Source organism: Anomaloglossus baeobatrachus, chromosome 4 (assembly GCF_048569485.1).
Source record: "Anomaloglossus baeobatrachus isolate aAnoBae1 chromosome 4, aAnoBae1.hap1, whole genome shotgun sequence".
Taxonomy (NCBI): domain Eukaryota; kingdom Metazoa; phylum Chordata; class Amphibia; order Anura; family Aromobatidae; genus Anomaloglossus; species Anomaloglossus baeobatrachus.
In genome coordinates, this window is record NC_134356.1 from 16,964,452 (window position 1) to 16,990,217 (window position 25,766).

Here is a 25,766-nt window from a genome sequence, read left to right on the forward strand (position 1 = left end):
AGCAGTAATAGTACAGATGAGTGCAGCATATGACATGGCAGGGGCAGTATATAGCAGTAGTACAGATGATGGCAGGGGCAGTGTATAGCAGCAGTAGTACAGGGGATGGCAGGGGCAGTATATAGCAGTAGTACAGAGGATGGCAGGGGCAGTGTATAGCAGTAGTGCAGAGGATGGCAGGGGCAGTGTATAGCAGTAGTGCAGAGGATGGCAGGGGCAGTGTATAGCGGTAGTGCAGATGATGGCAGGGGCAGTGTATAGCGGTAGTGCAGAGGATGGCAGGGGCAGTGTATAGCGGTAGTGCAGAGGATGGCAGGGGCAGTGTATAGCGGTAGTGCAGAGGATGGCAGGGGCAGTGTATAGCGGTAGTGCAGAGGATGGCAGGGGCAGTGTATAGCGGTAGTGCAGAGGATGGCAGGGGCAGTGTATAGCGGTAGTGCAGAGGATGGCAGGGGCAGTGTATAGCGGTAGTGCAGAGGATGGCAGGGGCAGTGTATAGCGGTAGTGCAGAGGATGGCAGGGGCAGTGTATAGCGGTAGTGCAGAGGATGGCAGGGGCAGTGTATAGCGGTAGTGCAGAGGATGGCAGGGGCAGTGTATAGCGGTAGTGCAGAGGATGGCAGGGGCAGTGTATAGCGGTAGTGCAGAGGATGGCAGGGGCAGTGTATAGCGGTAGTGCAGAGGATGGCAGGGGCAGTGTATAGCGGTAGTGCAGAGGATGGCAGGGGCAGTGTATAGCGGTAGTGCAGAGGATGGCAGGGGCAGTGTATAGCGGTAGTGCAGAGGATGGCAGGGGCAGTGTATAGCGGTAGTGCAGAGGATGGCAGGGGCAGTGTATAGCGGTAGTGCAGAGGATGGCAGGGGCAGTGTATAGCGGTAGTGCAGAGGATGGCAGGGGCAGTGTATAGCGGTAGTGCAGAGGATGGCAGGGGCAGTGTATAGCGGTAGTGCAGAGGATGGCAGGGGCAGTGTATAGCGGTAGTGCAGAGGATGGCAGGGGCAGTGTATAGCGGTAGTGCAGAGGATGGCAGGGGCAGTGTATAGCGGTAGTGCAGAGGATGGCAGGGGCAGTGTATAGCGGTAGTGCAGAGGATGGCAGGGGCAGTGTATAGCGGTAGTGCAGAGGATGGCAGGGGCAGTGTATAGCGGTAGTGCAGAGGATGGCAGGGGCAGTGTATAGCGGTAGTGCAGAGGATGGCAGGGGCAGTGTATAGCGGTAGTGCAGAGGATGGCAGGGGCAGTGTATAGCGGTAGTGCAGAGGATGGCAGGGGCAGTGTATAGCGGTAGTGCAGAGGATGGCAGGGGCAGTGTATAGCGGTAGTGCAGAGGATGGCAGGGGCAGTGTATAGCGGTAGTGCAGAGGATGGCAGGGGCAGTGTATAGCGGTAGTGCAGAGGATGGCAGGGGCAGTGTATAGCGGTAGTGCAGAGGATGGCAGGGGCAGTGTATAGCGGTAGTGCAGAGGATGGCAGGGGCAGTGTATAGCGGTAGTGCAGAGGATGGCAGGGGCAGTGTATAGCGGTAGTGCAGAGGATGGCAGGGGCAGTGTATAGCGGTAGTGCAGAGGATGGCAGGGGCAGTGTATAGCGGTAGTGCAGAGGATGGCAGGGGCAGTGTATAGCGGTAGTGCAGAGGATGGCAGGGGCAGTGTATAGCGGTAGTGCAGAGGATGGCAGGGGCAGTGTATAGCGGTAGTGCAGATGATGGCAGGGGCAGTGTATAGCGGTAGTGCAGATGATGGCAGGGGCAGTGTATAGCGGTAGTGCAGATGATGGCAGGGGCAGTGTATAGCGGTAGTGCAGATGATGGCAGGGGCAGTGTATAGCGGTAGTGCAGATGATGGCAGGGGCAGTGTATAGCGGTAGTGCAGGGGATGGCAGGGGCAGTGTATAGCGGTAGTGCAGAGGATGGCAGGGGCAGTGTATAGCGGTAGTGCAGAGGATGGCAGGGGCAGTGTATAGCGGTAGTGCAGAGGATGGCAGGGGCAGTGTATAGCGGTAGTGCAGGGGATGGCAGGGGCAGTGTATAGCGGTAGTGCAGGGGATGGCAGGGGCAGTGTATAGCGGTAGTGCAGGGGATGGCAGGGGCAGTGTATAGCGGTAGTGCAGGGGATGGCAGGGGCAGTGTATAGCGGTAGTGCAGGGGATGGCAGGGGCAGTGTATAGCGGTAGTGCAGGGGATGGCAGGGGCAGTGTATAGCGGTAGTGCAGGGGATGGCAGGGGCAGTGTATAGCGGTAGTGCAGAGGATGGCAGGGGCAGTGTATAGCGGTAGTGCAGAGGATGGCAGGGGCAGTGTATAGCGGTAGTGCAGAGGATGGCAGGGGCAGTGTATAGCGGTAGTGCAGAGGATGGCAGGGGCAGTGTATAGCGGTAGTGCAGAGGATGGCAGGGGCAGTGTATAGCGGTAGTGCAGAGGATGGCAGGGGCAGTGTATAGCGGTAGTGCAGAGGATGGCAGGGGCAGTGTATAGCGGTAGTGCAGAGGATGGCAGGGGCAGTGTATAGCGGTAGTGCAGAGGATGGCAGGGGCAGTGTATAGCGGTAGTGCAGAGGATGGCAGGGGCAGTGTATAGCGGTAGTGCAGAGGATGGCAGGGGCAGTGTATAGCGGTAGTGCAGAGGATGGCAGGGGCAGTGTATAGCGGTAGTGCAGAGGATGGCAGGGGCAGTGTATAGCGGTAGTGCAGAGGATGGCAGGGGCAGTGTATAGCGGTAGTGCAGAGGATGGCAGGGGCAGTGTATAGCGGTAGTGCAGAGGATGGCAGGGGCAGTGTATAGCGGTAGTGCAGAGGATGGCAGGGGCAGTGTATAGCGGTAGTGCAGAGGATGGCAGGGGCAGTGTATAGCGGTAGTGCAGAGGATGGCAGGGGCAGTGTATAGCGGTAGTGCAGAGGATGGCAGGGGCAGTGTATAGCGGTAGTGCAGAGGATGGCAGGGGCAGTGTATAGCGGTAGTGCAGAGGATGGCAGGGGCAGTGTATAGCGGTAGTGCAGAGGATGGCAGGGGCAGTGTATAGCGGTAGTGCAGAGGATGGCAGGGGCAGTGTATAGCGGTAGTGCAGAGGATGGCAGGGGCAGTGTATAGCGGTAGTGCAGAGGATGGCAGGGGCAGTGTATAGCGGTAGTGCAGATGATGGCAGGGGCAGTGTATAGCGGTAGTGCAGATGATGGCAGGGGCAGTGTATAGCGGTAGTGCAGATGATGGCAGGGGCAGTGTATAGCAGTAGTGCAGATGATGGCAGGGGCAGTGTATAGCAGTAGTGCAGATGATGGCAGGGGCAGTATCGTCTTCCTCTCCTGTTGCTCCTTGTGTCACTTATGAATGAACTCTTGCTGGTTTTGCTCTGGCTCCGCCCTCTTCCTGCAGCCGCTCCTCCTATTGGCTGCTTGCCTTCCTCGCCCCGCCCCTGGCAGAGCGCAGAGTTGGACTCGGGCACTTCCCATGACAGCGCTCCGGGTGCTGCGGGCAGAGCGGGGCCGGGGCCGGGGACGTCGCTCCGGACTCCACACAACTTGTACAGAAGATCCGGAGAGCGGCGGAGATTCCCGGGATCCGCAGTGTGACGCCCGGACACGGGCACGTTGTGGTCACTGATCTGCCGCTGCAGCCCCGGGCATGTGAGCTGCACACCTGGGGAGTGCACGATCTCCGGTGCCGGCTGCAGCGCCATGCCCCGCCTGTAGGGGGCGCCCGCACTTCCCAGGATGCCGAATAAGATGTCCAGCTTCTTGTACATCGGGGACATCGTGTCTCTGTACGCCGAGGGCTCCGTCAATGGATTCATCAGCACCCTGGGGTAAGAGGCTCGTGTACAGGAGGGGGCGCTGCTAGAGGGGCAGCAGGGGCACGGGGAACCCCGTACACACAACAGGAGGTAGAGCTGCGACCTGTCACACTGCACCGGAAAGAAGGAAGTGTGCAAACTCCTGCAGAAGGCCTCAGCTGGGAGCACTGTCACCTCTGTGCTGTAATAAGCTTATAATGTACCCCCTGTCCTGTAATATACCTATAATGTACACCCCTGTGCTGTAATATACCTATAATGTACACCCTGTCCTGTAATATACCTATAATGTACACCCTGTCCTGTAATATATATAATATACACCCTGTCCTGTAATATACCTATAATGTACACCCGTCCTCTAATATATATATATAATATACACCCTGTCCTGTAATATACCTATAATGTACACCCTGTCCTGTAATATACCTATAATGTACACCCTGTCCTGTAATATACCTATAATGTACACCCCTGTCCTGTAATATAATTATAATGTACACCCCTGTCCTGTAATATACCCATAATATACACCCTGTCCTGTAATATACCTATAATGTACACCCCTGTCCTGTAATATACCTATAATGTACACCCCTGTCCTGTAATATATATAATATACACCCTGTCCTGTAATATACCTATAATGTACACCCCTGTCCTGTAATATACCTATAATGTACACCCCTGTCCTGTAATATAATTATAATGTACACCCCTGTCCTGTAATATACCTATAATGTACACCCCTGTCCTGTAATATATATAATATACACCCTGTCCTGTAATATACCTATAATGTACACCCCTGTCCTGTAATATACCTATAATGTACACCCTGTCCTGTAATATACCTATAATGTACACCCCTGTCCTGTAATATACCTATAATGTACACCCTGTCCTGTAATATACCTATAATGTACACCCCTGTCCTGTAATATAATTATAATGTACACCCCTGTCCTGTAATATACCTATAATGTACACCCCTGTCCTGTAATATATATAATATACACCCTGTCCTGTAATATACCTATAATGTACACCCCTGTCCTGTAATATACCTATAATGTACACCCCTGTCCTGTAATATACCTATAATGTACACCCCTGTCCTGTAATATACCTATAATGTACACCCCTGTCCTGTAATATATATAATATACACCCTGTCCTGTAATATACCTATAATGTACACCCTGTCCTGTAATATGCCTATAATGTACACCCCTGTCCTGTAATATATATAATATACACCCTGTCCTGTAATATACCTATAATGTACATCCTGTCCTGTAATATATATAATATACACCCTGTCCTGTAATATATATAATATACACCCTGTCCTGTAATATACCTAATGTACACCCCTATCCTGTAATATACCCATAATATATCCTCTGTCCTGTAATATACCTATAATGTACACCCTGTCCTGTAATATACCTATAATGTACACCCTGTCCTGTAATATATATAATATACACCCTGTCCTGTAATATATATATAATATACACCCTGTCCTGTAATATACCTATAATGTATGCCCTGTCCTGTAATATACCTATAATGTACGCCCTGTCCTGTAATATACCTATAATGTACACCCTGTCCTGTAATATACCTATAATGTACACCCCTGTCCTGTAATATAATTATAATGTACACCCTGTCCTGTAATATACCTATAATGTACACCCCTGTCCTGTAATATATATAATATACACCCTGTCCTGTAATATACCTATAATGTACACCCCTGTCCTGTAATATATATAATATACACCCTGTCCTGTAATATACCTATAATGTACACCCCTGTCCTGTAATATACCTATAATGTACACCCGGTCCTGTAATATACCTATAATGTACACCCTGTCCTGTAATATATATAATATACACAATGTCCTGTAATATACCTATAATGTACACCCTGTCCTGTAATATGCCTATAATGTACACCCCTGTCCTGTAATATATATAATATACACCCTGTCCTGTAATATACCTATAATGTACATCCTGTCCTGTAATATATATAATATACACCCTGTCCTGTAATATATATAATATACACCCTGTCCTGTAATATACCTAATGTACACCCCTATCCTGTAATATACCCATAATATATCCTCTGTCCTGTAATATACCTATAATGTACACCCTGTCCTGTAATATACCTATAATGTACACCCTGTCCTGTAATATAATTATAATGTACACCCCTGTCCTGTAATATACCTATAATGTACACCCTGTCCTGTAATATACCTATAATGTACACCCCTGTCCTGTAATATATATAATATACACCCTGTCCTGTAATATACCTATAATGTACACCCCTGTCCTGTAATATACCTATAATGTACACCCCTGTCCTGTAATATACCTATAATGTACACCCCTGTCCTGTAATATACCTATAATGTACACCCCTGTCCTGTAATATATATAATATACACCCTGTCCTGTAATATACCTATAATGTACACCCGGTCCTGTAATATACCTATAATGTACACCCTGTCCTGTAATATATATAATATACACAATGTCCTGTAATATACCTATAATGTACACCCTGTCCTGTAATATGCCTATAATGTACACCCCTGTCCTGTAATATATATAATATACACCCTGTCCTGTAATATATATAATATACACCCTGTCCTGTAATATACCTAATGTACACCCCTATCCTGTAATATACCCATAATATATCCTCTGTCCTGTAATATACCTATAATGTACACCCTGTCCTGTAATATACCTATAATGTACACCCTGTCCTGTAATATATATAATATACACCCTGTCCTGTAATATATATATAATATACACCCTGTCCTGTACTATACCTATAATGTACGCCCTGTCCTGTAATATACCTATAATGTACACCCCTATCCTGTAATATACTCATAATATATCCGCTGTCCTGTAATATACCTATAATGTACACCCTGTCCTGTAATATACCTATAATGTACACCCTGTCCTGTAATATATATAATGTACACCCTGTCCTGTAATATATATAATATACACCTTGTCCTGTAATATATATAATATACACCCTGTCCTGTAATATATATAATATACACCCTGTCCTGTAATATACCTATAATGTACACCCCTGTCCTGTAATATACCTATAATGTACACCCTGTCCTGTAATATACCTATAATGTACACCCCTGTCCTGTAATATACCTATAATGTACACCCCTGTCCTGTAATATACCTATAATGTACACCCCTGTCCTGTAATATACCTATAATGTACACCCTGTCCTGTAATATACCTATAATGTACACCCCTGTCCTGTAATATACCTATAATGTACACCCCTGTCCTGTAATATACCTATAATTTACACCCCTGTCCTGTAATATACCTATAATGTACACCCTGTCCTGTAATATACCTATAATGTACACCCTGTCCTGTAATATACCTATAATGTACACCCTGTCCTGTAATATACCTATAATGTACACCCTGTCCTGTAATATACCTATAATGTACACCCTGTCCTGTAATATACCTATAATGTACACCCTGTCCTGTAATATACCTATAATGTACACCCTGTCCTGTAATATACCTATAATGTACACCCTGTCCTGTAATATATATAATATAAACCCCTGTCCTCTAATATACATATAATACACCCCCTGTCCTGTAATACACCTTTAATATACCCCCTGTCCTGTAATATACCTATAATATAATATACACCACTGGACTGTAATATACCCCCTGTCCTGTAGTATACCTAGAATACCTGACGATGGTCCTGTTGTGGGGGCGCCCTGAGGATGGTCCTGTTGTGGGGGCGCCCTGAGGATGGTCCTGTTGTGGGGGCGCCCTGAGGATGGTCCTGTTGTGGGGGCGCCCTGAGGATGGTCCTGTTGTGGGGGCGCCCTGAGGATGGTCCTGTTGTGGGGGCGCCCTGAGGATGGTCCTGTTGTGGGGGCGCCCTGAGGATGGTCCTGTTGTGGGGGCGCCCTGAGGATGGTCCGGTTGTGGGGGCGCACTGTGGATGGTCCGGTTGTGGGGGGCGCACTGTGGATGGTCCGGTTGTGGGGGGCGCACTGAGAATGGGCCTGTTGTGGGGGGCGCACTGAGAATGGGCCTGTTGTGGGGGGCGCAATGAGGATGGTCCTGTTGTGGGGGCGCCCTGAGGATGGTCCTGTTGTGGGGGCGCCCTGAGGATGGTCCGTTTGTGGGGGCGCACTGTGGATGGTCCGGTTGTGGGGGGCGCACTGTGGATGGTCCGGTTGTGGGGGGCGCACTGTGGATGGTCCGGTTGTGGGGGGCGCACTGAGAATGGGCCTGTTGTGGGGGGCGCACTGAGAATGGGCCTGTTGTGGGGGGCGCAATGAGGATGGTCCTGTTATGGGGGTGCACTGAGGATGGTCCTGGTAACCCTCTTTTCCCTGGTTGGCAGTGTTATGGGGGTGCTCTGTATAGGGCACTGACTTGTGCTGTCTTGCACAGAGCCTCGTTCTGCCATGGACTGGGCACTGGCTGGCACTGCTGTGCAGAGGACTGTCCTGAGATGAGACTGTGTGATGTGTCTGACACTTGGCTGGTGCCGTCTTAGTGGAAGACACTGGTTCTGTTGGGGTGCTTGGCACTGCGGCTGGTGCTATTGTGAGGGGTTCCCTCTGGCTGGTACTGCGGTGTGAGATGTAATGTGGCTGGTACTGTAAAGAGTAGGGCAAATGTCCCAAACGTGATTCTGGGTAATGGAGCCCAATTTATTTTGACTTAGTTTGAATTTGCGGTTGAGGACCCTGTGACAAACCTTGCGGTGTGCTTAGCGATCTGAGAGGTTGTCACTCATGGACGTCTATTTCCTGGAGATTTCCTTAGATTTTTCTTTACGTTTGTCAGTACAGGATTAGAGGTGTTTAAGAACACAAAGGATCTGAAATTCCACCTGCCGTGCGGAGTGCGGTGAATTATTCGGCTCTCATATGTGCACGATCGGCCGGATTAAGGGGAATTATGTGGGAACATTCCATAGAGTGAGAGCGACAGTGGCCGGGAGTACAATGTTATACAAATTGGAGACCCTTGCATTTTTGTTGAGGGTACTATGACTTATAATATTGGGGTTAAACACTGTGACTTGTCCTTTCGGGTGGTAGGCTCTGTGGTTTGTTCTGTCAGTGGGTATGGACTGTAACTTGTCAGTGGGTATGGACTGTGACTTGTCAGTGGGTATGGACTGTGACTTGTTCTGTCGGTGGGTAGACACTATGACTTGTCTTGTCAGGTGGTAGCTCTGTGGCTTGTCCTGTCGGGGTAGGCTCTGTGGCTTGTCCTGTCGGGGTAGGCTCTGTGGCTTGTCCTGTCGGGGTAGCCTCTGTGGCTTGTCCCGTCGGGGGTAGCCTCTGTGGCTTGTCCCGTCGGGGGTAGCCTCTGTGGCTTGTCCCGTCGGGGGTAGCCTCTGTGGCTTGTCCCGTCGGGGGTAGCCTCTGTGGCTTGTCCCGTCGGGGGTAGCCTCTGTGGCTTGTCCCGTCGGGGGTAGCCTCTGTGGCTTGTCCTGTCGGGGTAGGCTCTGTGGCTTGTCCCGTCGGGGTAGGCTCTGTGGCTTGTCCCGTCGGGGGTAGCCTCTGTGGCTTGTCCCGTCGGGGGTAGCCTCTGTGGCTTGTCCCGTCGGGGGTAGCCTCTGTGGCTTGTCCCGTCGGGGGTAGCCTCTGTGGCTTGTCCCGTCGGGGGTAGCCTCTGTGGCTTGTCCCGTCGGGGGTAGCCTCTGTGGCTTGTCCCGTCGGGGGTAGCCTCTGTGGCTTGTCCCGTCGGGGGTAGCCTCTGTGGCTTGTCCCGTCGGGGGTAGCCTCTGTGGCTTGTCCCGTCGGGGGTAGCCTCTGTGGCTTGTCCCGTCGGGGGTAGCCTCTGTGGCTTGTCCCGTCGGGGGTAGCCTCTGTGGCTTGTCCCGTCGGGGGTAGCCTCTGTGGCTTGTCCTGTCGGGGTAGGCTCTGTGGCTTGTCCCGTCGGGGGTAGGCTCTGTGGCTTGTCCCGTCGGGGTAGCCTCTGTGGCTTGTCCGGTCAGTGGGTAGGTACAATCACTGGTATAGTAGCCAGGGCATTGTGTCTAGAGTGCCTTGTCTAGAGGAGGACACTGTGGCCGGTGTTGTCGGCAGGGTATTGTCATTAGCACTGTACGGAGGGCACTGCGACTTGTACTGCCACCGGGTCATAATGGCTGCAGGATAACTATGGCTGGCGGGGGCACTGTGGCGCCTCAGTGAAGGGTGTGGATAGATCTGAGGAGGGGGAGTAGGTGAAGTGGTCATAGGTCAGTGACGGGAGTGGGACTATGACAACTCTTCATACAGAAGTGTCGCCATCACTAGAAGTGACTGGATGTGAGCAGATCGATCAGTAATGAACATGGCCGCCCAGGAAAAGGGCTGAAATGATACAATGATGGGGTGATATATGGCGGGTGCAGTGCCCCTATAAAGCCTCCGTATTTAGTGCCATCCTTTTGGTAGTTGTGATATGTGATGTGTATCCACGGTAACCGTGGCGTCTGGAAAACTTGTGACCGGAAACTGTATTATCAAATGTAAAGAATGTTCCACCCAGTTAGTGTTTTATAATGAATGTCTTTAGGACCCAAATTCAGGCCTAATCTTCCTTTCTCTAAATGGAAGGGCTCTAAACAAGTCTGTGTAATGCGAAGAGGCAGTCTACTCTATTGCAGACAGAACTTCCTGCTGTCACCATGGTTACTTAGACAGGAAGTGGAGCAAGGGGTTGCTATGCAACCTGAAGTAGCATTCCTTGGAAGAGGTGTGTAATACTGGTTGTACTGGTCGGGTCGTGCTTGGTAATGACGGCCGAATCCTCGTGTTGTGGTCCGAGGTGCACAGAGGTCCTCACCGAAAAAATTACCTCCGCATCTCGATGAGCTCCCCATACAATTTTAAGGATTTTTCCCTTTTTTTTTTTTTTTTTTGCATGTTTATTTCTTTCCTTTATTTTTATAAGTTAGCTTTTTTTTTATTTATTTTTTTGTCAATGTTTTCTTTATGCAATTTTATATTTTTATTTTTTTTGCAATGTTTCATTTTTTTGTTTATTTTTTAAAAATAAATTTTTTTTTTTTTATTTTTCTTCATATATTTTTTTGCAATTGTTTTATTGTCATTTTTTCTATAACTTTGTAATTTTTCTTTTTAATTTTGTGTTGTCCTTTTTATTTTTATTAGAATTTATCATTTTTACTTTTAATTGCTGCTTTTTCTATTGAGTCATTTTGCACTTTTAGATTTTATGGTTATTTTTTTTCTTTTATTTTATATACAGTATATTTTTTTAATTGGTAGCATCGCAGTGAAGGAGTACATGTAAAAGACATTTTTTATTTTTTTTTTTTTGCCAAGCACCATTTTTGGCCCCCCTTTTCCCTCCCTTCCCCCTCTCTGTCCCTCCCTTCCCCCTCTCTGTCCCCTCCCTTGCCCCTCTCTGTCCCCTCCCTTGCCCCTCTCTGTCCCCTCCCTTGCCCCTCTCTGTCCCCTCCCTTGCCCCTCTCTGTCCCCTCCCTTGCCCCTCTCTGTCCCCTCCCTTGCCCCTCTCTGTCCCCTCCCTTGCCCCTCTCTGTCCCCTCCCTTGCCCCTCTCTGTCCCCTCCCTTGCCCCTCTCTGTCCCCTCCCTTGCCCCTCTCTGTCCCCTCCCTTGCCCCTCTCTGTCCCCTCCCTTGCCCCTCTCTGTCCCCTCCCTTGCCCCTCTCTGTCTCCTCCCTTGCCCCCCTCTGTCCCCTCCCTTGCCCCCCTCTGTCCCCTCCCTTGCCCCTCTCTGTCCCCTCCCTTGCCCCTCTCTGTCCCCTCCCTTGCCCCTCTCTGTCCCCTCCCTTGCCCCTCTCTGTCCCTCCCTCTCCATTGCACAAAAAAAAATTAAAAATGCTAAATTTTGGAAAGTGGGTGGGGTTATCCATGTAAATGAGCAGTGGGCTGATTTATGAATCACCACTTAAAAAAAAAAAAAAAAAAAAGTTGCACCAAAATTGCATTTCCCCTCATTTATAGTTGTTGGTTTTTTTTAATAGGAATTTTTATTTATTTGTCCTTATTTGCAATTTAGGATCTTTTTTTTTCTTCTTACTTTGTCGTTCTTTGTTCCTTTCTCCTCTTTCTGTGCTGATCTGTATTCTCGGTATTTCTGGCTCGGTCTGTGGCGCAGTGTCCGTGGATCTCGCCCGTGGTTCTTTGTTCCTTTCTCCTCTTTCTGTGCTGATCTGTATTCTCAGTATTTCTGGCTCGGTCTGTGGTGCAGTCTCCGTGGATCTCACCCGTGGTTCTTTGTTCCTTTCTCCTCTTTCTGTGCTGATCTGTATTCTCGGTATTTCTGGCTCGGTCTGTGGCGCAGTGTCCGTGGATCTCTCCCGTGGTTCTTTGTTCCTTTCTCCTCTTTCTGGGCTGCTCTGTATTCTCGGTATTTCTGGCTTGGCCTGTGGCGCAGTGTCCATGGATCTCTCCCGTGGTTCTTTGTTCCTTTCTCCTCTCTTTGTGCTGCTTTGTATTCTCGGTATTTCTGGCTCGGCCTGTGGCGCAGTGTCCGTGGATCTCTCCTGTGGTTCTTTGTTCCTTTCTCCTCTCTTTGTGCTGCTCTGTATTCTCGGTATTTCTGGCTCGGCCTGTGGCGCAGTATCCGTGAGTCTCTCCCGTGGTTCTTTGTTCCTTTCTCCTCTCTTTGTGCTGCTCTGTATTCTCTGTATTTCTGGCTCGGTCTGTGGCGCAGTGTCCGTGGATCTCTCCCGTGGTTCTTTGTTCCTTTCTCCTCTTTGTGCTGCTCTGTATTCTCGGTATTTCTGGCTCGGTCTGTGGCACAGTGTCCGTGGATCTCTCCCGTGGTTCTTTGTTCCTTTCTCCTCTTTCTCGGCTGATCTGTATTCTCGGTATTTCTGGCTCGATCTGTGGCGCAGTGTCCGTGGATCTCTCCCGTGGTTCTTTGTTTTTTTTTCTCCTCTCTTTGTGCTGATCTGTATTCTCTGTATTTCTGGCTCAGTCTTTGGCGCGGTCTCCGCTCTCCGTGGATCTCGCCCACGGAGGTTTTCGCTCGCCGCTTTGACCTTTGATTCTGTGATAAGAGCCTGGACGCTTTTTACCAGAGTGGGGAAGGTTTTGTATCCGGAGGACTCGGCAGGGAATGGCAGTCACCTGATGGGAGCGATCAATAACATTGGGACGGCCCCTCTCCTGATATATGGGGGGATGTGGTGAATTTGGGGGGGGGGGGTAGTTGCAGCTGGTTATCTGCAGAGAAATGTTGGAGGATTTTGGGGAAGTAGAATTTTTAAAAATAAAGAGAAGTGACATTTAGTGACTCCTTGGACAGCGCTGTCCCTATAGCATGCAGCCGAGCGCTGCGGCCGGAGGGAAGGGGCAGCCGCTCTCCACCCAGACCGAGAATCCCTCCATTATTATGTCCTTATCAACTCCCACACAGCTGATTTTACTGGCCCCCGATCACTCGGTACTACTCCCCTCCATATGCTCTTCCTGGCACACACAACATTCTCCTCCCTCCCTCAGCTCCTCCTGGCAGTCAGTCAAAGTCAGAGAACTTTTTCTCTTCCTCCTGGAACTCTTCCCTGACGGTTAGAACTATTTCGTCCTCCCTCTTGCAACTCTTCCTGTCACAGACTTATAGAACCTTTTTTTTCCTCCCTCTGGCAACTCCCCCTGGAAGCCAATCACAATCAGTGTTACGTGGTCAGGACAGGAAGTAGCTAACTTCTAACAATATCTGTGACAGTTGGGGACATCACTGCATGAAAAAAAGCAAAAGAGATGGGATTTGAAGTGTGAATTAGCAGGTTTTGGTTGTGTCTACTTTGTCACCATATGGCAGCACACAGGAGTCTTCGGAGCCTTCTCTTGGGACTGTAGGTTCTCTGAGGCTCCTTACTGGCTCTGTGCACACAGATCTGATAATCGGGCACAAACACTTCTTTCAACCAAATTTATTTCTGAACTAAATGGACAATCCCTTTAAATGAGAGCAGACTGAATTGGTGATGGCGGAATGGGAAGCTGCTGACGCTTTTATAGGAAGGGGAGCAGCGCTCATCAGGCGGGGACGGACGGTGACGGCGCTCGCACTGTCCTGATTATTATCATACGGATATTCATACCGTCTTTGGCAGAAGTCCCAGAGACAAACAGAGAGGACCCGATCCTCCGCTAAATGTCAGAAGCTGCCGCGATATAGGACTGTCATCACGTACGTCACCGCCATACACCTTACTGATCTTACATACTCCAGTCACAGCCAGAGCAGTTGCACATCTTGGTGGAGCGTTACAGATGGCTGTACACTGTGAGCATTGATGAACCGGGCTCCATATCAAAGGAAAACCAGCAGAATTACGACTGCAGCTCTGGATGTGACTAGAGCATACAATGGTCTATACAATAATCAGCAAGGCTGTACATCTGCCCAAGAAATGCGGTTATAAAGGCTGCAGTATTTTAAATGCAGCTCTGGATGTGACTACAGCAATACGGATTGTACGTTCTCGACCTGTGACATGTCGCTCCATAATGTCACAGCCACAGAAGAGACGCCATAACCATGAGACATACCCCTCCCCCATATGTATCCTAGCCACAGATGTACCCAAATAACTAGCACATATCTGCCTCTATATGTATCCAGCTAAAGATGTGCCCATGAGTATCATAACTACAGATGCACCTACATACAGATGTGGCGCCATAAGTGTCCTAGCCACAGATGTGGCCCCCGTAAGTGTCCTAGCCACAGATGTGGCCCCCGTAAGTGTCCTAGCCACAGATGTGGCCCCCGTAAGTGTCCTAGCCACAGATGTGGCCCCCGTAAGTGTCCTAGCCACAGATGTGGCCCCCGTAAGTGTCCTAGCCACAGATGTGGCCCCCGTAAGTGTCCTAGCCACAGATGTGGCCCCCGTAAGTGTCCTAGCCACAGATGTGGCCCCCGTAAGTGTCCTAGCCACAGATGTGGCCCCCGTAAGTGTCCTAGCCACAGATGTGGACCCATAAGTGTCCTAGCCACAGATGTGGACCCCGTAAGTGTCCAAGCCACAGATGTGGCCCCCATAAGTGTACAAGCCACAGATGCGGCCCCCATAAGTGTCCTAGCCACAGATGCGGCCCCCATAAGTGTCCAAGCCACAGATGTGCCCCCCGTAAGTGTCCAAGCCACAGTTGCGGCCCCCATAAGTGTCCTAGCCATAGATGTGCCCCCATAAGTGTCCTAATTACAGATGTGCCCCCATAAGTGACCCAGCCATGGTGATTTGAGCCCAGCGTGTCTCTCTCTTGTGTCTCGGCCGTTTATGATATATATTCAGCGAGCTCTTGGTGATAAGCCTGTTGCCGCTGTGGGAGCTGCAGGTAATTATGGCCTCACCAGTGTTAGCAGAGAGCATAAAAGTCTATTGATCGGGCAATTCAGGTGGAATGAAAACCAGTAAGGATGGCGTCACATGACCGCGGCGGCGTCCGTCCGTTATGTTGGAGCGGAATCAGATCCGTTACATGCAGGTTATTAGTCGCTGGTCACCGCCTGTTCCCAGTCACTGACTGATCAGTGAATTGTGCCTGGCATTCACCTAAATGAGGCTGAGCTGCAATACCCCACACAGCCATGGATAAGAGTGGCGCTGTCTCTGTCACACGTATTTTTAAAAGTGTTGTTGAGGATTAAAAAAATGGCTTTGGATTGTCCAAGAGGAATCGTGACTTTAGCATCTTAGATACTTCTGTGTTGTGTCCTCAAGTGAATCCGGTAGCGAAGCTCTAATGAGGTCCAGAATTACCCACAGCTTCACTGATATAAACACGTCAGACGTTTATTATAAACTGTTATGACGTGAGATGCAGAGACACTTAACTGCTCACAGATTAACGAAGACTGCACCGAGGGATGTGTAATGTCTGCTGCGCTCAGTGCTGCCCCCCGGAGACTAGAGGAGCGGGACTGTATCTAGCTCATAAAGGTGATAGAATACTACCGCCTATCTACAAGCAAATAACTGGTAAAATACTGCCCCTATATACAGGAATATAACTACTATAATACTGCCCCTATATACAGGAATATAACTACTATAATACTGCCCCTATGTACAGGAATATAACTACTATAATACTGCCCCCTATGTACAAGAATATAACTACTATAATACTGCTCCTATATACAAGAATATAACTACTATAATACTGCCCCTATATACAGGAATATAACTACTATAATACTGCCCCTATATACAGGAATATAACTACTATAATACTGCCCCTATATACAGGAATATAACTACTATAATACTGCCCCTATGTACAAGCATATAACTACTATAATACTGTTCCTATGTACAAGAATATACTATAATACTGCCCCCTATGTACAAGAATATAACTACTATAATACTGCTCCTATGTACAAGAATATACTATAATACTGCCCCCTATGTACAAGAATATAACTACTATAATACTGCCCCCTATGTACAAGAATATAACTACTATAATACTGCTCCTATGTACAAGAATATACTATAATACTGCCCCCTATGTACAAGAATATAACTACTATAATACTGCCCCTATATACAAGAATATAACTACTATAATACTGCTCCTATGTACAAGAATATAACTACTATAATACTGCCCCTATGTACAAGAATATAACTACTATAATACTGCCCCGATGTACAAGAATATAACTACAATAATACTGCTCCTATATACAAGAATATAACTACTATAATACTGCCCCCTATGTACAAGAATATAACTACTATAATACTGCCCCTATGTACAAGAATATAACTACTATAATACTGCCCCCTATGTACAAGAATATAACTACTATAATACTGCTCCTATGTACAAGAATATAACTACTATAATACTGCCCCTATGTACAAGAATATAACTACTATAATACTGCCCCTATGTTTAAGAATGTGGGACATTTCTTCAGGATAAAGATAACATGACGAATTGTAATGTGATCGGTATGTCACGCTTGTTTCTTGCCTCGGGCAGTGTTGCTTGTACACTGTCTTCTGGATCACTTGTTAGTCGGTGGTTACAGAGACCTGTGTACATGAATCAATTAATGATTGCACTTTTTAAATGAGCATAAAACAATCAACAAATCATACCTATTACATATGCCACATGTATGTAGCGTCCCCATTTCTTGTCCTCCATGTATAAGGTTATAACTAGAAGGTTCCTGAACCAGCGCCTCGTACTGGTATGTTGCATACAACTCTCTGATCTTTCTCATTGGCTCGAATTTATTTCTGTGACCAGATTAACACTAGAACTACTGAGGTAGTCATTTTGACTACTTTGCACTATGTATTTCTATATAGGTGTCACGAGTCCAGTAGTTCTAGTGTTAATGTAATGTTTTTGCCTTGGATTGGACAAATTAAAAATCATAGATGTCACAGTGTACATACATTACATTACTGATCCTGAGTTACCTCCTGTATTATCCTCCAGAGCTGCACTCACTATTCTGCTGGAGCAGTCACTGTGTACATACATTACATTACTGATCCTGAGTTACCTCCTGTATTATCCTCCAGAGCTGCACTCACTATTCTGCTGGTGCAGTCACTGTGTACATACATTACATTACTGATCCTGAGTTACCTCCTGTATTATCCTCCAGAGCTGCACTCACTATTCTCCTGGTGCAGTCACAGTGTACATACATTACATTACTGATCCTGAGTTACCTCCTGTATTATACTCCAGAGCTGCACTCACTCTTCTGCTGGTGCAGTCACTGTGTACATACATTACATTACTGATCCTGAGTTACCTCCTGTATTATACTCCAGAGCTGCACTCACTATTCTGCTGGTGCAGTCACTGTGTACATACATTACTGATCCTGAGTTACCTCCTGTATTATCCTCCAGAGCTGCACTCACTAGTCTGCTGGTGCAGTCACTGTGTACATACATTACATTACTGATCCTGAGTTACCTCCTGTATTATCCTCCAGAGCTGCACTCACTATTCTGCTGGTGCAGTCACTGTGTACATACATTACATTACTGATCCTGAGTTACCTCCTGTATTATCCTCCAGAGCTGCACTCACTATTCTCCTGGTGCAGTCACAGTGTACATACATTACATTACTGATCCTGAGTTACCTCCTGTATTATACTCCAGAGCTGCACTCACTCTTCTGCTGGTGCAGTCACTGTGTACATACATTACATTACTGATCCTGAGTTACCTCCTGTATTATACTCCAGAGCTGCACTCACTATTCTGCTGGTGCAGTCACTGTGTACATACATTACTGATCCTGAGTTACCTCCTGTATTATCCTCCAGAGCTGCACTCACTAGTCTGCTGGTGCAGTCACTGTGTACATACATTACATTACTGATCCTGAGTTACCTCCTGTATTATACTCCAGAGCTGCACTCACTATTCTGCTGGTGCAGTCACTGTGTACATACATTATTGATCCGGAGTTACCTCCTGTATTATACTCCAGAGCTGCACTCACTATTATGCTGGTGCAGTCACTGTGTACATACATTACATTACTGATCCTGTGTTACCTCCTGTATTATACTCCAGAGCTGCACTCACTATTCTGCTGGTGCAGTCACTGTGTACATACATTATTGATCCTGTGTTACCTCCTGTATTATACTCCAGAGCTGCACTCACTATTCTGCTGGTGCAGTCACTGTGTACATACATTACATTACTGATCCTGAGTTACCTCCTGTATTATCCTCCAGAGCTGCACTCACTAGTCTGCTGGTGCAGTCACTGTGTACATACATTACATTACTGATCCTGTGTTACCTCCTGTATTATACTCCAGAGCTGCACTCACTATTCTGCTGGTGCAGTCACTGTGTACATACATTATTGATCCTGTGTTACCTCCTGTATTATACTCCAGAGCTGCACTCACTATTCTGCTGGTGCAGTCACTGTGTACATACATTACATTACTGATCCTGAGTTACCTCCTGTATTATCCTCCAGAGCTGCACTCACTAGTCTGCTGGTGCAGTCACTGTGTACATACATTACATTACTGATCCTGTGTTACCTCCTGTATTATACTCCAGAGCTGTGCTCACTATTCTGCTGGTGCAGTCACTGTGTACATACATTACATTACTGATCCTGAGTTACCTCCTGTATTATACTGCAGAGCTGCACTCACTATTCTGCTGGTGCAGTCACTGTGTGCATACATTACATTACTGATCCTGAGTTACCTCCTGTATTATACTCCAGAGCTGTGCTCACTATTCTGCTGGTGCAGTCACTGTGTACATACATTACATTACTGATCCTGAGTTACCTCCTGTATTATACTGCAGAGCTGCACTCACTATTCTGCTGGTGCAGTCACTGTGTGCATACATTACATTACTGATCCTGAGTTACCTCCTGTATTATACTCCAGAGCTGTGCTCACTATTCTGCTGGTGCAGTCACTGTGTACATACATTACATTACTGATCCTGAGTTACCTCCTGTATTATCCTCCAGAGCTGCACTCACTATTCTGCTGGTGCAGTCACTGTGTGCATACATTACATTACTGATCCTGTACTGATCCTATGTGTGTATATTCAGTGACCAGCTCCCATATAACCTTTGTTTCCAGTTAGAGCAGAAGTGTGGATGAGCGCTGCTGTTACTCGCTGTGTACTGTACGTGGCTCCGTGTCTGCGGGCAGCATTGGGGACGTCTTGTACCCGTTACTCTTCTGCACCTTGACAGTTTCCTGCTGCCAGCAATGCAAACAATGTGCACAGGTGCGGATCTGCAGCGAGCGCTACCTGTCAGCCGTGTGCCGGCCGTGGCAGTGGCGTTCCCTCCGCTGGTCCGCAGGGTGACAGGACTGCATTGTCCAGATTTTTTGTAATGAATATACAGTTAGGTCCAGAAATCTTTGGCCAGTGACACAATTTTGGCGAGTTGGGCTCTGCATGCCACCACATTGGATTTGAAATGAAACCTCTACAACAGAATTCAAGTGCAGATTGTAACGTTTAATTTGAAGGTTTGAACAAAAATATCTGATAGAAATTGTAGGAATTGTACACATTTCTTTACAAACACTCCACATTTTAGGAGGTCAAAAGTAATTGGATAAATAAACCAAACCCAAACAAAATATTTTTATTTTCAATATTTTGTTGCGAATCCTTTGGAGGCAATCACTGCCTTAAGTCTGGAACCCATGGACATCACCAAATGCTGGGTTTCCTCCTTCTTAATGCTTTGCCAGGCCTTTACAGCCGCAGCCTTCAGGTCTTGCTTGTTTCTGGGTCTTTCCGTCTTAAGTCTGGATTTGAGCAAGTGAAATGCATGCTCAATTGGGTTAAGATCTGGTGATTGACTTGGCCATTGCAGAATGTTCCACTTTTTTGCACTCATGAACTCCTGGGTAGCTTTGGCTGTATGCTTGGGGTCATTGTCCATCTGTACTATGAAGCGCCGTCCGATCAACTTTGCGGCATTTGGCTGAATCTGGGCTGAAAGTATATCCCGGTACACTTCAGAATTCATCCGGCTACTCTTGTCTGCTGTTATGTCATCAATAAACACAAGTGACCCAGTGCCATTGAAAGCCATGCATGCCCATGCCATCACGTTGCCTCCACCATGTTTTACAGAGGATGTGGTGTGCCTTGGATCATGTGCCGTTCCCTTTCTTCTCCAAACTTTTTTCTTCCCATCATTCTGGTACAGGTTGATCTTTGTCTCATCTGTCCATAGAATACTTTTCCAGAACTGAGCTGGCTTCATGAGGTGTTTTTCAGCAAATGTAACTCTGGCCTGTCTATTTTTGGAATTGATGAATGGTTTGCATCTAGATGTGAACCCTTTGTATTTACTTTCATGGAGTCTTCTCTTTACTGTTGACTTAGAGACAGATACACCTACTTCACTGAGAGTGTTCTGGACTTCAGTTGATGTTGTGAACGGGTTCTTCTTCACCAAAGAAAGTATGCGGCGATCATCCACCACTGTTGTCATCTGTGGACACCCAGGCCTTTTTGAGTTCCCAAGCTCACCAGTCAATTCCTTTTTTCTCAGAATGTACCCGACTGTTGATTTTGCTACTCCAAGCATGTCTGCTATCTCTATGATGGATTTTTTCTTTTTTTTCAGCCTCAGGATGTTCTGCTTCACCTCAATTGAGAGTTCCTTAGACCGCATGTTGTCTGGTCCCAGCAACAGCTTCCAAATGCAAAACCACACACCTGTAATCAACCCCAGACCTTTTAACTACTTCATTGATTACAGGTTAACGAGGGAGACGCCTTCAGAGTTAATTGCAGCCCTTAGAGTCCCTTGTCCAATTACTTTTGGTCCCTTGAAAAAGAGGAGGCTATGCATTACAGAGCTATGATTCCTAAACCCTTTCTCCGATTTGGATGTGAAAACTCTCATATTGCAGCTGGGAGTGTGCACTTTCAGCCCATATTATATATAGAATTGTATTTCTGAACATGTTTTTGTAAACAGCTAAAATAACAAAACTTGTGTCACTGTCCAAATATTTCTGGACCTAACTGTAATCTATATGTTGACAGTTTCAATGAGAGAGTTCCATATACTGACAGCCTGTGTGCTGCCATCTAGTACCCACACTATATACTGCATATGCATGCTCCTATGTGTTCTGTGCAGCCAGATGCCTGAGGGACCTGCGCAACATGTGACTCAGTCTAAAGGTCTTCCCATTAAAGGGAATCTGTCACCAGATACTTTTCCTCCCCCATCTGACAACAGTATAATGTAGAGCAGAGGACCTGATTCCAGCAATGTTTCACTTACTGAAGATTTTTTTGTCATTTACAGAAACTCCATGTTTTCTCTGCTGCAGATGTAGCAGTTAGAGTCATGAATATGCTGGACTACCTGCAGCACACCAGGTAGTCCTGTAATGATAACCTTCTGCTGATTAAACAGTGATTTTATCACAGCTACACAAGGCAGCCCAGTATGTGACACACCACTGAAATCAGTATTTCTGCGCCTATGTTATGCTACTCTCAGATTACGTGGAAAAAACGTGGCGACCGATTCAATTTAAACACTGTATAGCAAGCATTTTAGAGAACAATCACACTATATGGCAGTATTATAATAAGATTCTGCCTGCAGCCACTACTAGAAGGAGCTCCCTGTATACAGATATACGTGATAATATCCTGTCTGCAGCCACCACTAGGGGGAGCTCCCTGTATACAGAGATACATAGGATACTGTCTGCAGCCACCACTAGGGGGAGCTCCCTGTATATAGAGATACATGATAAGATCCTGTCTGCAGCCACCACTAGGGGGGAGCTCCCTGTATACAGAGATACATGATAAGATCCTGTCTGCAGCCTCCACTAGGGGGAGCTCCCTGTATACAGAGGTACATGATAAGATCCTGTCTGCAGCCACCACTAGAGGGACCTCGCTGTATACAGAGATACATAAGATCCTGTCTGTAGCCACCACTAGGGGGAGCTCCCGGTATATAGAGATACATGATAAGATCCTGTCTGCAGCCACCACTAGGGCAAACTCCCGGTATATAGAGATACATGATAAGATCCTGTCTGCAGCCACCACTAGGGGGAGCTCCCTGTATACAGAGATACATAAGATCCTGTCTGCAGCCACCACTAGGGGGAGCTCCCTTTATACAGAGGTACATAAGATCCTGTCTGCAGTCACCACTAGGGGGAGCTCCCTGTATACAGAGATACATAAGATCCTGTCTGCAGTCACCACTAGAGGGAGCTCCCTGTATACAGAGATACATAAGATCCTGTCTGCAGTCACCACTAGGGGGAGCTCCCTGTATACAGAGATACATAAGATCCTGTCTGCAGCCACCACTAGGGGGAGCTCCCTGTATACAGAGATACATGATAAGATCCTGTCTGCAGCCACCACTAGGGGGAGCTCCCTGTATACAGAGATGCATGATAAGATCCTGTCTGCAGCCACCACTAGGGGGAGCTCCCTGTATACAGAGATACATGATAAGATCCTGTCTGCAGCCTCCACTAGGGGGAGCTCCCTGTATACAGAGGTACATGATAAGATCCTGTCTGCAGCCACCACTAGAGGGACCTCGCTGTATACAGAGATACATAAGATCCTGTCTGCAGCCACCACTAGGGGGAGCTCCCGGTATATAGAGATACATGATAAGATCCTGTCTGCAGCCACCACTAGGGGGAGCTCCCTGTATACAGAGATACATAAGATCCTGTCTGCAGCCACCACTAGGGGGAGCTCCCTTTATACAGAGATACAAAAGATCCTGTCTGCAGCCACCACTAGGGGGAGCTCCCTTTATACAGAGGTACATAAGATCCTGCCTGCAGCCACCACTAGGGGGAGCTCCCTGTATACAGAGATACATGATAAGATGCTGTCTGCAGTCACCACTAGGGGGAGCTCCCTGTATACAGAGATACATAAGATCCTGTCTGCAGTCACCACTAGGGGGAGCTCCCTGTATACAGAGATACATAAGATCCTGTCTGCAGTCACCACTAGAGGGAGCTCGCTGTATAGAGAGATACATGATAAGATGCTGTCTGTAGCCACCACTAGGGGGAGCTCCCTGTATACAGAGATATATGATAAGATCCTGTCTGCAGCCACCACTAGGGGGAGCTTCCTGTATACAGCGATACATAATAAGATCCTGTCTGCAGCCACCACTAGGGGGAGCTCCCTGTATACAGAGATACATGATAAGATCCTGTCTGCAGTCACCACTAGGGGGAGCTCCCTGTATACAGAGATATATGATAAGATCCTGTCTGCAGCCACCACTAGGGGGAGCTTCCTGTATAAAGCGATACATAATAAGATCCTGTCTGCAGCCACCACTAGGGGGAGCTCCCTGTATACAGAGATACATGATATGATCCTGTCTGCAGCCACCACTAGGGGGAGCTCCCTGTATACAGAGATACATGATAAGATCCTGTCTATAGTCACCACTAGGGAGAGCTCCCTGTATACAGAGACACATGATAAGATCCTGTCTGCAGTCACCACTAGGGGGAGCTCCCTGTATACAGAGATATATGATAAGATCCTGTCTGCAGCCACCACTAGGGGGAGCTTCCTGTATACAGAGATACATGATAAGATCCTGTCTGCAGCCACCACTAGGGGGAGCTCCCTGTATACAGAGATACATGATAAGATCCTGTCTGCAGTCACCACTAGGGGGAGCTCCCTGTATACAGAGATATATGATAAGATCCTGTCTGCAGCCACCACTAGGGGGAGCTTCCTGTATACAGAGATACATGATAAGACCCTGTCTGCAGCCACCACTAGGGGGAGCTCCCTGTATACAGAGATACATGATAAGATCCTGTCTGCAGCCACCACTAGGGGGAGCTCCCTGTATTCAGAGATACATGATAAGATCCTGTCTGCAGCCACCACTAGGGGGAGCTCCCTGTATACAGAGATACATGATAAGATCATGTCTGCAGCCACCACTAGGGGGAGCTCCCTGTATACAGAGATACATGATGAGATCCTGTCTGCAGTCACCACTAGGGGGAGCTCCCTGTATACAGAGATACATGATGAGATCCTGTCTGCAGCCACCACTAGGGGGAGCTCAATGTATACAGAGACACATGACATGGCAGAACTGGCTTCTATTGGCGGAGTACCGGACACAGTCAGTGATTGCTCTGGTCCTGGATATGCTGTATACTTTCTCCCGTCCTCGGAGCTGTGCTGGTCGTATCTCCTTTGTGTAGCAGGCCGCTGTTGTGCGCACTGACTTGGCGCATTCAGTCAGCAGGAAGCGGAGAAGAAACAAAACAACGCAATTAATTATGTGTGAATTAAGAGGAGGTGAACGGCCAAGGAATCGCCATGACAACCGCAGTTGCATGTGAGGAGCCGGGATTTGGGCCTGTGTAGGCCTCAGGAGCCAGAATGCTTGTCATAGAAAAGTCTTGTTGCCGGCGGCAACTATTACCGGGCGTTTGCTGTAGGTTGTGTGTGGGCAGCAATGGTGTCCGGGCCCTGGTGCCTGAGGGCTCCCAAGTGCTTAACGACAATATAAGAAGACCTGGGTTATATAAATGGCGCCTGTTATGTGAGGGGGGACAGAGGCTTCACGTTTGGGCCTATGCCGCAGTCGAGGAGAGGTACTGTTACAACCAGGCGGCCTTTCCTGTGTAATACATGGAAGGACCGAGTCTTCCATGGTGGGTCATGCCACCGGATTAAGGATCCTGGGTACCCACTTATATAAGAGGGACCCAATCTGGGTCATACGGGCTCAGGAGCTGGGTCCCCTTCATTCATGGCTGTACTATACAGCCTGCACCTACAGAGACCAGAGCTAGCTCCGATCACTGCTGTTTAACTGTTTAGATGCCTCTGCCGACAGTTGTCAATGGTTTGTTTGCTTGTATTTCTCTGTGATAACATCGCAGGGAGGAAGGGGGGGGGAGATAGGTGGGTGCATACCGAAAATAGTAAGACATTGATGGACCATGTGCTACATATTTAGACACCTTCTGCTGCGGGCTGTGAATGTTTAGTTTTCCTGCAGCGCCTCCACAGGTGAATTATGGTATTACACCGTTTCTATTACAAATCAATTACTTTTCTATGTGTCAAAATTCCTGGTCCTTGAGACTGGAGGACCCTCTTTGTAGCCACTGGCAACAAATAGTGAAATCCCCTGCAGCGCCACCACTGGGGAATTGAGGTATTACACGGTCACTGTTCACATATTGAACGCCATGCAAAAAACAAGCAGTTATACGGACTCATCGATGAAAAAGTAATGGCAGAATTGCTCTTTTTCAAGGTTTCACTGCACTTTTTTCATTATTTTATATAGTGTAATTCAAAAGGACATCTCTTAGAGCCATGTGTC

At 47.6% G+C, this 25,766-nt stretch overlaps 1 protein-coding gene across 1 annotated transcript in view; it reads left to right on the forward strand.

The window, feature by feature from the left end:
• The first annotated feature begins 3,431 nt into the window (after nt 1–3,431).
• Nucleotides 3,432–25,766, forward strand: part of ITPR2 (inositol 1,4,5-trisphosphate receptor type 2) — a 227,947-nt gene continuing 205,612 nt past the window's right edge. Inside the window, 1 exon segment of the mRNA XM_075343322.1 lies at nt 3,432–3,795. Coding sequence (XP_075199437.1) covers nt 3,704–3,795 — 92 coding nt within the window. The 5' untranslated portion in view covers nt 3,432–3,703.